Source organism: Rhea pennata, chromosome 3 (assembly GCF_028389875.1).
Source record: "Rhea pennata isolate bPtePen1 chromosome 3, bPtePen1.pri, whole genome shotgun sequence".
NCBI lineage: Eukaryota > Metazoa > Chordata > Aves > Rheiformes > Rheidae > Rhea > Rhea pennata.
In genome coordinates, this window is record NC_084665.1 from 27,564,869 (window position 1) to 27,581,323 (window position 16,455).

Sequence of the window (16,455 nt, forward strand, 5' to 3'; positions counted from 1 at the left end):
ACTGCTGCTATTATAATCTTATCCCAAATTCAATTACAGTGGAGGTCTTTTCCCTCCTCTTTTCTTCTACCTTCTGATCCATACAGTGCTTGAGCTTGAGGACAGGGAAGGTGGTAGCTCAAAAGCCTGTGTCACATTCTCCTGAGACAGCTCAGCTGCGGTGCTGAGTGCTGTGTAATTGAGAGATTTGAGAACTGAAAGGAGAGGATTGTCCCCAGCAATCTGTTATGAGGGCCTAAGTGGGATGGATGTAAGTGATGCACATGTTTGTGCTGGCCCCCTGTATGGGATGAATGTCACCCTAAGTACGTATGATGCAAAGGTTATAATTTTGTAGGGGAAGTTTGTTTGCAAGAAGAATCATAATGGGGGGAAAAAAATCAGAGCTTACAATTTTTGAAAAGTCATTTCTTTTTTTTTTACATTTCAGAACACTGATCCTAAGTCATCTGTAAAAGGTGTAAGCAGTCAGCTTGGAGAGGGGCCTAGTGATGGACTGCAACTGTCTAGTAGCCTTCAGTTTCTTGAAGATGAACTTGTATCTTCCCCTTTACCTGATCTTAGTGAGGATCAGCCTTTTGATATTCTTCAGAAGTCCTTACAGGAGGCCAATATTACTGAACAGACTTTGGCAGAAGAGGCATATTTGGATGCCAGTGTAGGTTCTAGCCAACAGTTTGCACAAGCTCAGCTTCATCCTTCTTCATCAGCATCCTTTACTCAGGCTTCTAATGTTTCTAATTACTCAGGTCAGACGTTGCAACCTATAGGAGTTACTCAAGTGGTACAGCAACCTGTTGGAGCATCTTTTGCAAGCAATACTGTTGGTGTGCAACATGGCTTTATGCAACATGTCGGAATTAGTGTTCCCAGCCAGCATTTGTCTAATAGCAGCCAGATTAGTGGTTCTGGGCAGATACAGCTAATTGGTTCATTTAGTAATCAGCCTTCCATGATGACCATTAATAACCTTGATGGATCTCAGATTATACTGAAAGGCAATGGTCAGCAAACACCTGCAAACATGAGTGGTGGCCTCTTGGTTCATAGACAAACTCCAAATGGTAACTCACTGTTTGGCAACTCAAATTCAAGTCCAGTAGCACAACCTGTAACTGTTCCATTTAACAGCACAAATTTTCAGACGTCATTACCTGTCCATAATATCATCATTCAAAGGGGTTTAGCGCCAAACTCCAATAAAGTTCCCATTAATATTCAACCAAAGCCTCTCCAGATGGGTCAGCAAACTGCTTACAATATGAATAACTTGGGAATACAGCAGCATCATGTACAACAAGGGATTCCTTTTGCTTCTGCAAACTCACCTCAGAATTCAGTGGTTGGTCCTCATATGTCTGTTAATATTGTTAATCAACAAAGTACAAGAAAATCAGTTACACCTCAGACAGTTAGCAATGCTGGAGGTAGTATTGTTATCCATTCTCCTATGGGACAGCCTCATACACCTCAAAACCAGTTTCTCATACCTACAAGTTTGTCTGTTAATTCTAATTCAGTACATCATGTCCAGGCCATAAATGGACAGCTTCTTCAGACACAATCTTCCCAGCTGGTTCCTAGCCAAGTATCTGCTGAGCATGTTATGCTGAACAGGAACTCTACAAACATGCTAAGGGCCAACCAGTCATATTCAGGACAGATGCTGAATAATCAGAACACAGCTGTTCAGCTAGTTTCTGGCCAGACATTCACAGCTCCTGGAAGCCAAGTTATAGTAAATCATGGATCTTCTCAAATTGTTGGTGGACAGGTGCCACTGCAACAGGCGTCGCCAACAGTGTTGCATTTATCACCAAGTCAAGCTAATGTTTCTCAAGGTAGATCTAGTTTTACGACGATGTCACCTGGGCAGTCTACAGTATCAAATATGTCAGCTTCTAATAGATTTGCTGTTGTAAGTTCTTCTGGTTCAGTACATCCTAGCCTGGGACCACCAATTCAGTCTGTCGCATCAGGAGGAAACTTCACTGGAGATCAGCTCACACAGAACAGAACTCAAGTCTCTGTCAGTGCATCGCATCGTCTTCCAGCATCCTCTTCCAAAGCTGTCAGCACCTTTAGTCACACATCAGTTGGAGTAACACAACAACAGTTCGCTTTTAGTCAGGTATGAAAATTACTGGAGAATACAGCAGAAGAAATGCTTCTTAAACTGCAATAAAATTTGATGAGCAAGGCAGTGTTTAAGTTGGTATTAATACATTAATTTTGCTGGTTTATATTCATTACAAATATTGTGGAGCTGCTGAAAATTACTGTATCCCAGCAGAAATAATTTCACTTAGTATTTTCTAAAATAAATATCACTAAGTGAATGAGTCTTTAATTCAGAAGATTTTACTGTTGGTTTATAGTGATATTTTCAAACTGCTTAGTGTTGATTTTGTTTTTTGCTCCCAGCTAAAGAGTATTGTAAAACTACACAACCCTGGGTACTCTTGAAGATGAGTTCCTATAGAACTAGAACTAAAAGTTTGGGTGCGTTCTTAACACCTATAGGTCTTTGACTTCATTAAGAACTATGCACTGTTTTTTCTACTAAGAACTATTTTTCAAGATTTGACCTGTTCAAGTTTCTCATGTAATCTGTTATTTCACCTTATAGAGTTAAGCCATCAAGTGTGCCGTTTTGGCATTTTGTCCATTGCAGTTTTGTGTTTCTTGAACAGTTTGAAGCTTTCAAATTTGAAATTAAACAGTCAAAAAAAAACCCAGCAGAAGGTATTTCTTGGAACCCTTAAGAGGTCTATAGCAGTTTGTAAAAGGGTAACACTTGAAAAAATCTTTAAGAGATCAGTTAAGTAAGAGGAAAGAAAGGAAAAAAATAAAAAAGGTCTGAATGTGCTTATAAGATGAGAACAGGTCTTATTTGTCCAGTTGGTGCAGTTAAAGTGTGTATATTCAGCTCAAATTTAAGCATATCTGTTTTCATACTCCATACTCTGCAGTATTTACGGTATTTAACTGAACGACTGGTCACATAATTAGAAATAGACTATTACGAAACTTTTGTGGCTTTTGCCTTTTTTTTTTTCCCTTAGTTATAATAAAATATTGACAGTAAGATAAATCACTTGCACCAGTTCTCTTCACTTCAGTTTCCCAAAACTGAAATGGTCAGTAAAATAATACAACTTTATTTGGAAAATAAGGATGGACCTGTTTTAGGACCACGTTTTTGCCTTTGCCAAAACTGTTAGCGCAGATGATAACAGTTTGTTTGAAGATGGGTAACTAAAAGTCTACCTGACAGACTCTTTATGTACATCTTCCCATTTGTAGAATATGTGCTGAGGTCAGTGAGTTTCAGCAAAAAATACTTCCTATTGCTGTGAAAGAGCATTTTATTTGTCTATTGAAGTTTTAGAGCCATAAAATGGAAATGTGTCCGTAGCTAAATACAGAGATCAGATTCTACTGTTTACTAGAATCTTTTTAGTATGTTGGTGTTTACATTTTAAATACTGTACTATATTATAAAATGTATATGTCTCATTTAATCACTAAACACTACTTAGTTTGTGCCAGTGTGTGTTTGTTTTTCGGTTGAGAGAGTTTGCTGAGACAGTTAGTTTAGATACCTTTGCAGTTTTGAGGCTCTCAAAAGTATACCTGTCTGAAGGCCACTTTTATGTAGAATCATAGGTAAATAACGGCTTCCTTTGTTTAATCTAATATCTGTTCCTCTATGATGTACTTCATAAAATTCTGGAGTTTAGTAGGAAGAATTGAGATAGCTGAGACTCTACCGCTTACAAAATTGAGGTGAAGGAAAGATGTGTAGAGCTGACTAGCTATATTTGTCTTAATTGTGTTTTTGTGAGTTCCTTTTTTTTTTTTTTTTTTTTGCTCATTTTCTCTGCTTATTAAACCTTTTGGTAAATATTTGGTTGACATATGAATATGTGGTATTTTCACAGGCACAGAAAAAATCTATGAACCAGACATCACCAGTCTCTGCATCAAAGACACAGGATAATTTGAGACAGCCTCAGCTAACAAGTCTTCTGAGTAACACATTATCAGGTCAACCAAGGTCTTTTTATAATTATTTTCTTTAATTCCTCCAGCAACAAAAATTGGTTATCCTTCACTGTGTCAGACTTGAATTGATGGTTTATCCTGATAGGGTCTAAAGGTTATCAGAATTTTACTTTTTAGAAGAGTTCAAATCATATTTTTAGTATTGAGTGTGGGCTTTTGTTTTTCCCAGCCTGGGCAGCTAATAGTTCTACTTCGTTTTTCAGACTCATAAGTGAAACTTAAACAGTAAGCAGTTATTTCCCCTGTATAAAACTCAAATTTGTTCTCCTTTATTTTTCTATATTTTTTCAGCATAGGATATTAGAAATGGAAGATAATTTTAAAAATAGAGACATTTGTTGCAATGTTCTTAGAAAGTTTTAGCCCTCATCTTGTGATGGCTGCTTCAGGTAGAGGAGAAAGAAGAATAACAATTACAAGGTTGTAGGCAGGCTGTCATCACTGGATTTGCTTTTGAATAAGCTTTTCACTTTCAGTTAGGATAGGTAATGCATTGTTCATGGCAGAATACTCAAATTTTCAAGTGGCACCTTGCTTCTAAAAAACAAAACAACAGTGCCAGATCATGATAGATTCAAAGCAAACAGAAAATGCAATAACCTTCTTGTTCTCCTTGTACATAAATAACATTTCAGAATAAAATCTCATAATCTGTGCTTTTTTTTTTTTTTTTTCTTTTTGTGCAAGCTAGTTGGGCATTCTTTACAATTGGCACAAATGTTTGTGGAAAAAAAACGATTTTATTTGTTCTTTGGTTGTTAGTTGTAATGTGCATGACTGGTAGAATGCTGTTTGAATTCCTGAGCCAGATAGTTGGAGGAAGTCTGTACATCTAAAATCAGGGAAAACTTTAATATGGCTACTGTCTAAATATTTGGAAGAGCTCTACAAAATTCAGGTTTATGTGGTTGGAGGAATATTTTTGCTAGTATTGAAAAACTTGATAGAATCTACCACGTGACTTTCAGGAAACTTTTGGGACATAATGCATATGACACTTGATTTCCTCCCCCCCATATATTGCAGTATTGTTGTAGGACATTCTTTATGTCTAAGCATTTTTGTAGCTTGCAGTACAATAATACCAGTCCTGTTTGGTTTTTTTTTTATGTGCCAGTTTCTCTGCAGGGTTGTTGTGTTAGGGTTTTTAAGCATATGAGGGGTATATAATTCTTAAAAGCTAAAAACTCAAGTAACACCGTTAAGATAGGTACCTGAAATCTATTCTGTTCTTGGTTAAGGTAACATTTTTTTTTTTTTTTAAACTTATGCTTTATAGGACAGGACTCGGGAGGAAAAATAATACCACAGTCTCTAGGAACAGCACAGCTACAAGAAAAAGTGATGGGATCGTCTCCTGTTCAGCAGAATATACAGGTAGAGAGCTGTTGTCATCTATTTTTGTTGTTTTTGTTCCTTTTCCCTTTAAATTTTAGTGAAGCTAAGGATGTTCCAACACCATACTGATAATCTGTGCATCCTTCCACTTGATACAGAAAGCCTCTCAAGCTTTCCAGATAATACCTTGACAAAATAAACATTTGAGTATTTTGCCAATTGATACCCTGAATGCTGTTTTGAGGTATATTCAGTAAGTGGAATCTGACTGTATTACTTTCTGGATATATTTCATGTAGCATTATAATTCTTTGTTTAGTTGGATGTAAGTTAGACCCACTGTTATTCTTGCTTCCTATGAACTTGGCAGTCTCCAGCTGTTTGGAAGGGGTGGCTTGGGAGAAGCTGCAGAAAAAATTTGCTTGGATTTTGTGTGTCTCATTCTTGTGTTGTTGTTATTTTTGTTGTTTGTTTTGTTTTTTTTTTCCTCAGTGTCTCTCCCCATCACCCTCTCCCGCAAAGTTCTGCTTTATATAGCAACTCTGGAAAAAAAAAACAACACTACTTGCAGAGGTTAGGGCTGGAAGGGAGGCCAGCTTTTTTGGAGTTGGACGGAGGGAGGAAGCAGAGAATTGTTACATGCATGATCTGAATAGCTGAGAGCAAAGAAAAAGTGTTTGAAATAGGGTAGAGAATGCAGGCTGAGTTTTGGATGGAACTAAACTATAATATTAAAGAAAAAAAAAAGGAGAACCTGATTTAGAATTCTTACTCCTTGCCATAAATGTATTTTTTAATGCAGTATGGCCTACATGTTTTCCTCTATTGTTCTGGCGGTAAAGCAGAACATACTTAAAGTAGTATTCAATTTTGAGTTCAGTCTGTTCTTTGAATTACTGTCCAGATGTGTGTTTTCCTATGGTGGTGCGAACATTTTATGTTCTGAAGCTAGAAGCTTTTGTGGCCAGCAAATAACATTAGAGTGCATTTACTTCATGACACTTCTGCCATGCTAAAAAGGATGCTCTGTACTGCATGTTTGTTTGTTCCTGTTGATTGTGTTGTGGTTTAAAAGAGCCTTCTTGTTAGCTGTTTCTGAATCATAAATAACTTTTGCTCTGTGACTGATTTTGTTAGACTAGTTGACTGAAATCTTAAAAAACAAAACCAACAACCCCCCCCATTTGTTTTAAACAAAGACCTTTGGATCTAGAATGGCTACTTTAGGAGTCTTTGGATTGCAGTAGTACCTTCCATATGGTGGAAGCATGTGCCTCTAGCACCTGAGAGAACTTCACATCCCAGGGAGTGTTCTGCAAAACTTTTACTTCCTAAATGTGTAAGGAAAGGAGAAAATGCTGCAGATCCCTCTAATGGGTGTATCTGTTGCACTGACATTGAACCAGAGTTCCTAGGACTGCCCACCCTTCCCAACCACCATGACTTCTGAAATTTTACATATGTAGCCTTAGCCTGCTCACCTGACAGATCTAATCCATCAAAATTGGTCAAGAAGGCATCAGCTGGGAAGTGCAGGGATAGTCTCAAGAGGAAATTTTTCTTCAGAAATTTTGAATTGTAACTGTTCTTCCCTCACTTGCTAAATTTGATGATCAGTGTTTTTCCCAGGGAAGTTTGTGTGTGCACCACAGTCAGATTTGCCTATGAATAACGTATCATATCATTGGTTTATGCAAGAGAAGTGACTTCCCTATTTCATTGGTACGGTGCCCTGTGGAAATAGGAGATAATTGAGGTTGTTTAAACTTGGTGATTACACTTAATATTAGTAATATACTTAATTGGCAGCGAAAAACATTGAAACTTAGCCTTTGCAAGGGATTGGTTAGTATCACTGTAATTTGTTTTTTTTTTTGAACTTAGATGGATGGTCATATCGTTGGACAGAAACGGCCTGCAGCTAAACAGTTAACTAAAGGAGCTTTGTAAGTCTTTTGTAATTTTGTTGCAGACTTTCTCTCCAGCCTTTTTCTCCTTTGACTTTTTGTCAGTGTATAAACTTCTCTTAGATTTAGACTGTGTGTTAATTATAAATATTAATTTTCCTTGTAGTATCCTACAACAATTACAGAAGGATCAGGTGCAGGCTGTGACACCGGATAAAACTCAATTCAGATCAGTAAATGATGCAGTTCAGAGACTCCTTTCATATCATGTGTGCCAGGGATCCCTGCCAACAGAGGAAGACTTAAGAAAAGGTAATTTTCTTCTAAAAATTGGCAATGAGGTAATGAATGTATTGAGATAATTCTTTGTGTAAGTGAAAATAGTAAGATTTAAGTTTGTACAGGTTCCTGAAGAACAGTGTTTGAAAGTATTCTCGTATCTTTTTAGTGGACAGTGAATTTGAATCTGTAGCTACACAGCTTCTGAAGAGGACACAGGCTATGCTGAACAAGTACAGGTGTTTGCTTCTAGAAGATGCAATGGTAAGGTGTATAACCCAGATCTGTTTTATAGGATATAATTCAGTTTGTATATATTGTCTTGAATCATTAAAGTAGATGTATTATGCCAGTAATAAGCCTGTGTTTCTTTGAGCCCTGTTGCCAGATGGCATATTATAATATAAAGGATCTTCATGTTATTTGGTGAACAATTCAACCTCAACAGATGCCTCAAGAGCACCGGTTTTTGAAGGCGCTTGTTAGTGTGGAACAAGGGCTTCAGAAAAATTCTTCAGTTGATTCTGTGTTTGTATTTCTGTGCTAGAAGCTAGAGCTAGGATCTTTTCATAGTGCCATCTCCCAGTTCTTGCTTACCTTTCTGTTTCCAGATAGCTATTGGAGAACATGTTGCTGAAATGTATCGCTTCTCTCTGGTTCCTCTAATACTGTGCGGCTACTGCAGTACAGTTTACAGAGGTCCATAACTCTGCTATAGTAGATTTCGAAGGTACATGCAGTTGGGATATGACAGCTTTCAAGGCTTTTAATCACAGCACAGTAGGTAGTACTTACAGAAATGGTGGAACCTACCTGCTTAGTATCCTGCTGAATATTTTTTCTGCTGGAAGGTGAAAGCTAGCACTTAAAAGAATTTGTGTGTTGATTTTATTTATCACCTTCATATATACATATATAGTCTGAATTCTTAGTCTACCAGCATCATCAGTGACCGTGTATCTAAGTATATGGTCGCATCTTAAAATCAGTGAAATACATTGAGTCCACCTGTCCCGTACTGTCTGAGCAGTGGTGCCTGTAAGCTCCAAAGACACTGAAGACACATGAGCTTCTGCTCTCTGTGTATTTTATTTTTGTAAAGAAAACAGTATTAAAAAAATAACAATTGTAAATTTGTAAAGTTTGTATTATAATTTATAAAAGCCTCAACAAATAAAGTGTACCATAAACTATAAATAATGCTTCATTTTTGCTTGAGTTTCAGTAATGGTTAGGGTCACAGTCAAGATTGTTCAAGATACTGTACAAATACATGAAAGTTCTACCTTCTACAAATGTATAATGAAAGTTGGTCTTTTCCTTTGAAGAGTTATTAAGCTTTAAGTGTTTTGTTTTAGTGCAAATGTATGAAGTGACTTCAGAGATGGTTATTTATTTTTCCTTGCCTTCCAGCGGATAAATCCCTCTGCTGAAATGGTTATGATTGATAGGATGTTTAACCAGGAAGAAAGGGCATCTCTGTCCCGGGATAAGCGTCTTGCACTAATGGATCCTGGTAAGTAATGGTTAATTTCAAAACCTTAAGAAAGCAGCATAAGCACAGGGTGTTTAAAGTGCCTGGGACTATGGTGAGTCACTGATAGTTAGGGATTCTACTGATTGAAATACTGAATAAGCAGTTACAAAACTACCAAATTTAAGATTTAGAGACTCTGTAAGGTTAAAGACAGTTAATAGGAAAAAGAAGCATTAGGCCTGTCAGCAGAGAAATATTTTTGAAATTCTTCTGACAGTAATTTTACTTCCTCATGATTTCCAGTCGAGTATGGAAGAATCTGTCCCTGAGTTTGCTGGCAGTCAGAAAGAACACAGCTATATAAACCGTGAATACTCCTATTCATCTTAATGAAGCATTGTTTTTAGAACATAATTGTCAGTTAAATGGCATTTTTAAATGGTCTTTTTTTTTGAATGTAACAATGAGAAACGTACAATTTGTGTAGGTTAAAAGTTACTATTTTGTTAATGTTCTGCCTATTTTACTATTTTAAAAGATATTCAGAGGATGTATATATGAAAGTTTAGACAGTGAAATACTATTTTGGTTATACTGTATTTGGTATTTAGGATGCTTGAAAGTGCATTTAGTTTGCCTTTACAGTACACACCACTTGTATAGCTTGCTGGTTAATTTGATGATAGTCACCTACATTAAAGCATTAATGCAGCAGAACACTTAAGCTTACACTTTAGTTTAGGCACATCTCTTACTCTATTCTGTGGATGTTGTTTGAATGTTAATACTCAATAAAAAGTTGGAATGTCTGTTATTTTGATGTATAGGTAGCTTAAGTAAAATTCTGCTACTCTTAATTTTCAGATGGTTATCAGGCTGATTTTTGTTGTTCTGCCAAACAATTTGATAAAACAGCTGATGAAGCACAGGCCAGCAAAAGTGACCATCAATCTAGCAAAACGTTAACTTCTCGAAATCAAACGGCAAAGATCCAAGCCAGAGACCGACCAAAATCCAGCTCAGCAGAGTCCACGAATCACAATAAACTTCCTCTAGTGCCTAACAACATTTTAACACCACAAGAAGGAATGATTTCTACTAAAAAATCGGAGCGCCTCACTAAAGCTTTAAAGTTTGAGAAGGCTAATTGTTCTCCGGAGAGGCAACATGTGGCCCTTCCTGAAGAAAAGATGGCTGGCAAAGATCTTGCCAAATCCACTGAGAATTCTTCAAGTTCTGAAGACTTGTCAAAAACTCTGTCAAGAGCCAGTCATGGAACACACAATAGAATATCAAGGAATACAGTTCAGTCTTACTCAAAAGTAACATGTAATAATTCCCTCCAAGACAAAACTCTGAGGAGCTCTCCAAAGAATGAAGTTTTACATCCTGATAACATGAAAGGCTCTGGTGAACCTCAGCAAGACTTACTGCTCAATAAGAGTTTAGAAACTACATTTAAAAACATCTTGGAACTTAAAAAAGCTGGGAGACAGCCACAAAGTGAGGCAACTAGTAGTGGCTCTGTTGAATTAGAATTTCCTAATTTTTCACCTATTGCTTCACAGGAAAACTGCCTGGAGAAATTTATTCCAGACCACAGTGAAGGTGGTGTAGAAACTGACTCTATTTTAGAAGCAGCTGTAAATAGTATCTTAGAGTGTTAATAGTTACAGTACAATGGACAAGTTATGTTTCTCTTAGTAGAAGCAAATGTGAATGACACCACAAGTACAGCCTGACATACATTTAAGGTTAACCTTTCTAAACTAGATTCTGTTCTGTGTTGGAGAGCAATACTCATTGTGGTTACAGTGAGATATCCAAGTAAAGTTAATCCTTGTTAGAATGCAGTCTGTTAGGGCCTTATTATTTCAAGTATTATTATCATAGTGCTTTTGATAATTGTGCAGTACTGCAATGTAACAACGTTGCAGGTCATTAGGCCCTGTATAATACAGTAATATACTGACAATCACAGTCACTTGAAAGGATATATTTATTACAAAAATGTTTTTAAAAAGTGATGGAAGCAACAATTTTCCCCTACCCTTCTCTTCCATGAACCATCAAATTTTAATTTTTTTGGAAAACCCACTGTACCTCTCTTCAGAAGTGATTTGCTTTAGTAATGAATCTATCTGTTTTAGGAGTTGGAAGGATGTCATCAATGTGTTTACAAGGCTTCATACTTCAAACTTAAAGTGCTTTTCTATTGCTTTCTGAGCAGAAACTAGTGCTTGATTGAAATGTTTGTAGTGGGTATATTTAGTCTGTGGAATGATACCATATGATCTTAGTCACAGTGGCATGATATGAAGTAATAAATGCTTGACTAAGGAAGGTAGAATGGAAGCCAGTAAGTGGCAAAAGTGTACAGGATGAGGCCATGATAGAGCCATGAATTTATATATATAGTACGTATATATGTTAACTCTTGAGGAAAAGATTTTGCATTTTATAATTGGATGTAGTCAGCATTGAGTCTTTCTGAAGTGGTATAAATGTTTTTTTATTTGGTTTTTTTAGACCAAGTGTCAAAAGCACTTTTATTTGAAAACTGTTACCATATTAGTAGCTTATATTTTAAGAGGACATTAGCCTTACTCTGTTTAAATTTGAAGGCCATTTTTTTTTCTTTCTTTTCTTTTTCTTTTCTTTTTTTTTGTTTTTTACTCTCAAAAAATGTTAAATCATCCACCATAGCAGTCATAATTACTGAGATACGTACAGACCAAAGTCGATCAGCAATCCCATTAGTAAAACATATCTAAAAGAGTGTAATTATTAATTCATATTCTAGAGCCAAATGAAACCATTGCATGGTTTGTATTTGGCTGCTGTCATGTTGATAAGATAGAATCTTATTATTTTATTTATTTATTTTAATCTATGACATCTTTCTTTTTGATGCCCATGCTGCTTTTTACTAGTTTACTTTGGTCATCAGTGCTGTTGTGCACATAAGTACGCTGACATTAGTCACGTGCGTGTAGTACATATGTCTGCTCAGGAGGATATAGCTTTTGTGATTCCTAAGGTATGCTCATGTTGTCTCCCAGACCTTTCCCACAGTTTCTTAGAAAAATTACTATTTTTCAGACTTCCTGATTGCCATTTTCATAAGCATTTTCATAGAGGATAATTTTCACAGGCTGTGGTTGTCAGTTAGCCATGAAAGAAAAGAAAAGGTAAAGTCTTGCTATCATGTAAATCAGTCCATCTAAATACTGCAAAAGAAAGCAGGATTAGATCCTTGTGACAGTAGAAAATTACAGTGCAAACTCGGTATTGAGTTATAGTCTACTGTTTGACCATTGAAGGAAACCAAATCTAGAAAGCAGCGTGAGAAAGAAACTTAACTTAAAGCTCATTTCCCCTTGAACATAAATGGATATGCTTTTTTTCTGTATGTTATGAATTGCCATTTAAAAAATTGTGCCAATTTAAAAGTACATATTTGTAAAAACCCAGCATTCCCAAGTGTTGTATAAAATATTCAAAGTAATAATAAGTATTGCCAGTTTTAAATTTCTAGTTAGGTGTCAATAGAATAGACTTGCAGGCAGTTAGCTGTTTTCTTATTGGCAAAACTGACAATATAGTCTTCACCTATTGCCTTTTTAGATTTAATAATCTGCTTATAGCTGTGTATCCTGATGCATCTGTATTTTATGATCTTGGAAATAATTTAGGAAGGAAAACAGTACGTTACACAGCTATATGGTGACTAGTTAAAATTTTCTTTTATAGGAAAAAGGTTGCACATTCATTGATCAGCTTGTTTTTGTACCACCTCAAAATGGGTAGGAGGTTTCCAGCATTTGTACAACAAATAGGTAATTGAAGTATCAGACTATGTGTCTTCTATTGATTTTTATTTTGGGATAGGGGACAATGGCATATAAAAGGACAAATTACAAAAAGTAATCACTGTTGATTTGGTCAGATGTATTCCTCTGAACTACTTAGGAGAGGAACCCATTGAACAATTCTAGCAAGATTAATCTTAGGTTGTTAATGTTCTGTTGTTCACTCCTTTTGAATTCAATTCTAAAGGAATTTTGGTACGTGTTGAAGCAGTAAATGAAAGAATTGTATTTTTGTTGTGCTTAGAAAATATGAATTTATTAATCATATGGGCTCAAATCCAGCAAAGTATTGTGAATGTGCATGATTTGAAACGTTTTCATTATTTTGCTGGGTCAGCATTGTGATTTCAATGTTATTTAATATTGCCTAATATTAAAACAAATTTTAAACTGGCAATTAAGAAAATATGTTCATTTTGAAGATCTTAGTATAATTTATCTGTTAGATTAGGGAGGCCTTACAGACTGACTTCACTTAAAGAGGATGTGTCACTTATTGTCAGTGTGGTATGGACTTTATTTGCTTAAATACCTTCATTTGTAAAGTATGTCTCACTTGAAATTGCTTTGTATACATTTTGTAAAAATATTTATAAAATGTTTTGTAAAAAAAAAAGTATAACAAATTGCAGTTTATTTTGTTATGTTGGATAAATACTGTTAAAAGACACAAGTCAGTAAATATATTGTTAATCCATGGATAGGAAATGTTCAGTTGGAGATTACAAATTGAAACAACCATTGCAATACAGCCAAAGATTTGGGAAAAATGTGTATCTGTGATTGTCTTGATTTAACCAATTTGAATATTTACATTTCCAAAAGAAGATTGTTCTCAGTTTTAATAATATGGTTGCAAAATATTCTTCTGTGCTTTTTATAATGCAGCTGTATTACAAAATATTTAATAAGCCAGCTTCTTATATTCTTTATGTAACTTTCTGAAGGTATGCTATTTGGACTTGATTCATATGGCATTATAACTACGTGTAGCAATGTTGTTCTCGCAGTAACAAGATTGGCAGTGGTCGTGCTATACTGAAGTTTTGCCATGATCAGATTGTTGAAACGCTCTTTTTCTCCATTGCATTTTCAAAAAATAGAGGCACTGTGTTCCTGATACTAGAGGAGTTAAGAGAGGGATTGTATTGGTCAGTTAATAGCGAGTGTATTCAGATGTAATGAGTAATCACCTCATCAGTGCCACAGGTTACAGTATTGTGCGCGATGTGTTCAGCTAGGTGTACCTGTGTTTGTTAGTATTTTCCATTCCTTCCTGCTGTGGTTGAATTTTTCAGAAAGTATCCTGAGATTCTGATTTAGTAAGTCTTCTGTGGTTGAAAATTGAACATGTTATTTTTGGAGGCTGTGAAAATGAAGAATTGGTGAGACGCACTGCCTTACAACTTGGATTAGAGTCTACAGTATGAAAAGGTCAAAATCTTTATGACTTGTATTCCTTTATTTTACCAGTGAGGCAAAATAAATCTGCATTCTGAATGCATTTCACATGGATTCAGTCCATAACAAAATTAGTTATATATTATTTTAATTTTTATTTGGATTAGGATGGCTAAGCCACTTGGAATTTTTTTCTTCTGTTTTGTATATTCCCATAGAATTGCCAGGAAAGCTTTCTGGACTGTGAAGCATTTGATGTACAGCTTATTGTGCAGCTTCCTCACTTCAGAATTTCTTTTTGTTGCAGCAATATGGTGTATTTTTTTAATTGCCTTTTAGTAGCATTTTTATGAAGGGCTTGTTTTATTTATTCCAACACTCAGGGCAGAATTTCTGAAGATCTGGGCGTATGTGTTTGTGTGTAGCTTATTTAAGAAAGTCATAACATGTTTGCTTATGAGGATCCATACAAAGAAAAAACATGCCAGAATAATTATGCTCATCACAAGAAAAGGTATGTAAGTAAATTAAACATTAGATAAATTCTCCATCCTATTCAAGAAATGTTTTCTTTGTAAATCTTTATTTAATACGTCTTTTTTGTATTTTATTTTGTATTCTTTTATATTTTATTGTAGTGTTTTTTCTTGGAGTTTTCACAGTAAGGTCTTTTGTCAAACAGCTTCAGGAAATGCAAGAAACTGTCTTCATAACTTGGAGTTCAGCTGTCCTTTTGGTTTAAAGGAAGTCATTGGAGAAAATAAGCAAGTTCCACTGAAGATCTAAACATTACCATCTCTAGTATAATATGATTACATATACATATGCGGATAAAATACAGTGTATGCAGATTGCAACTTACTGTAGTAGTGGGTATGCTGAACTGCGTGGCTATAATTTATGCATCAGTAACTGTGCTGCTAGTCTTGGGACTAGTCACGTCACTGGAAGTTGGTAACAGTTTGTCCATAATAACTAATCAAAATAGTAACCAGTAAGCAAAGGCAAGAAAGCTTGCTGTACTAGGGAAGAAAAGGATAAAGATCAAGGAATGGTAAGTTGTTCTTGAAGTATCCTGTTGAACCAGTACTTTTGATTAAAAAAGAAGAAAATGCTGACTATAAAACCTTAGTTTATTTTTTATGGAGTTCAGATTGCATACACAATTTTGTGGGGAAAAAATGTTTTACAAATGGAGAAACAATTTACAGGGCTCAACCTCATATGTTAGCTTTTTCTGTAGGTGGATGTTACTATTTCTGCAGAATGTAAGTGTTTTGGAATGTAATACACTGCCTTCACTGTTTTGTACTGCAAGAGTTCTATTTGGGATTTAAAAAGGGGGGGGGGGGGAGTAAAAAGTGAGCCTATCAGTGTCAAAGTTCTGTTTTTTTTCTAGAGTACTTTGTATACTATTAATTCTTTAGTGTACTTAATTGGCGTAATTGTGTTTTCAGTTCAAAATGAAGCTGATTTCACCTCAGATTAGAACTTTCCTCCCAAAATTTCCTTCCAAAATGTGATAATACACACAAACTATAATTTGTTTTTAATTTCTTAATAGCTCTGTTAGATCCTGTGGATTTTTTAGGGTTTGTTTACAGTGGGTGATCTGTGAATATTGTATGTATCCTCTAAAGTGAACAGTGTAACAGAGTGAGCCTGGAAATCTGCAGTACTTCATTTCACAGCTTGAAATTGCGAAGAGTTCCTGATGCTGATGCTGTTTGAGAAGAGTTAGATACTGACTGAGTACTTAGAGATTTTAGGGTCCCTTTTCCTATGTACAGAGAGAGAAATTCAGATAAAATACTTTTAATAAGCTGAAGGAAACTAGGCTTCAGGTTTTGGAGGAGCAGGATATGTAGGTAGACTTTACTGTATGGGATGGATTTTGTGGAGACATACTGTTTGAAATTTGAATGACTAAATTTGATTTTTCAAAGAACAAGATACGTTCCATATCCAGGAATTTTTATGGGATCATTGTGTTTATTAGATTACATAATTGGCATATTAAAAGTAATTATTTAAACACACTATTCTCCTCCCCCTTATTGCTTTGTGAAAATGCTCAGATTCCATAGGTATTGGGTGAAAAATTGATCTAACA

At 35.5% G+C, this 16,455-nt stretch overlaps 1 protein-coding gene across 4 annotated transcripts in view; it reads left to right on the top strand.

Moving 5' to 3' along the window:
• The window catches only part of BICRAL (BICRA like chromatin remodeling complex associated protein), a 47,249-nt gene extending 33,422 nt beyond the window's left edge, over nucleotides 1–13,827 (top strand). For all 4 annotated transcript variants that reach the window (XM_062571886.1, XM_062571885.1, XM_062571887.1 and 1 more), the window contains 8 exons: nucleotides 431–2,131; nucleotides 3,945–4,050; nucleotides 5,348–5,445; nucleotides 7,291–7,352; nucleotides 7,480–7,625; nucleotides 7,762–7,856; nucleotides 9,006–9,108; nucleotides 9,934–13,827. In XM_062571886.1, coding sequence (XP_062427870.1) covers nucleotides 431–2,131; nucleotides 3,945–4,050; nucleotides 5,348–5,445; nucleotides 7,291–7,352; nucleotides 7,480–7,625; nucleotides 7,762–7,856; nucleotides 9,006–9,108; nucleotides 9,934–10,736 — 3,114 coding nt within the window. In that variant the 3' untranslated portion in view covers nucleotides 10,737–13,827. The remainder of the gene's footprint in view (nucleotides 1–430; nucleotides 2,132–3,944; nucleotides 4,051–5,347; nucleotides 5,446–7,290; nucleotides 7,353–7,479; nucleotides 7,626–7,761; nucleotides 7,857–9,005; nucleotides 9,109–9,933) is intronic.
• Nucleotides 13,828–16,455: the final 2,628 nt, after the last annotated feature.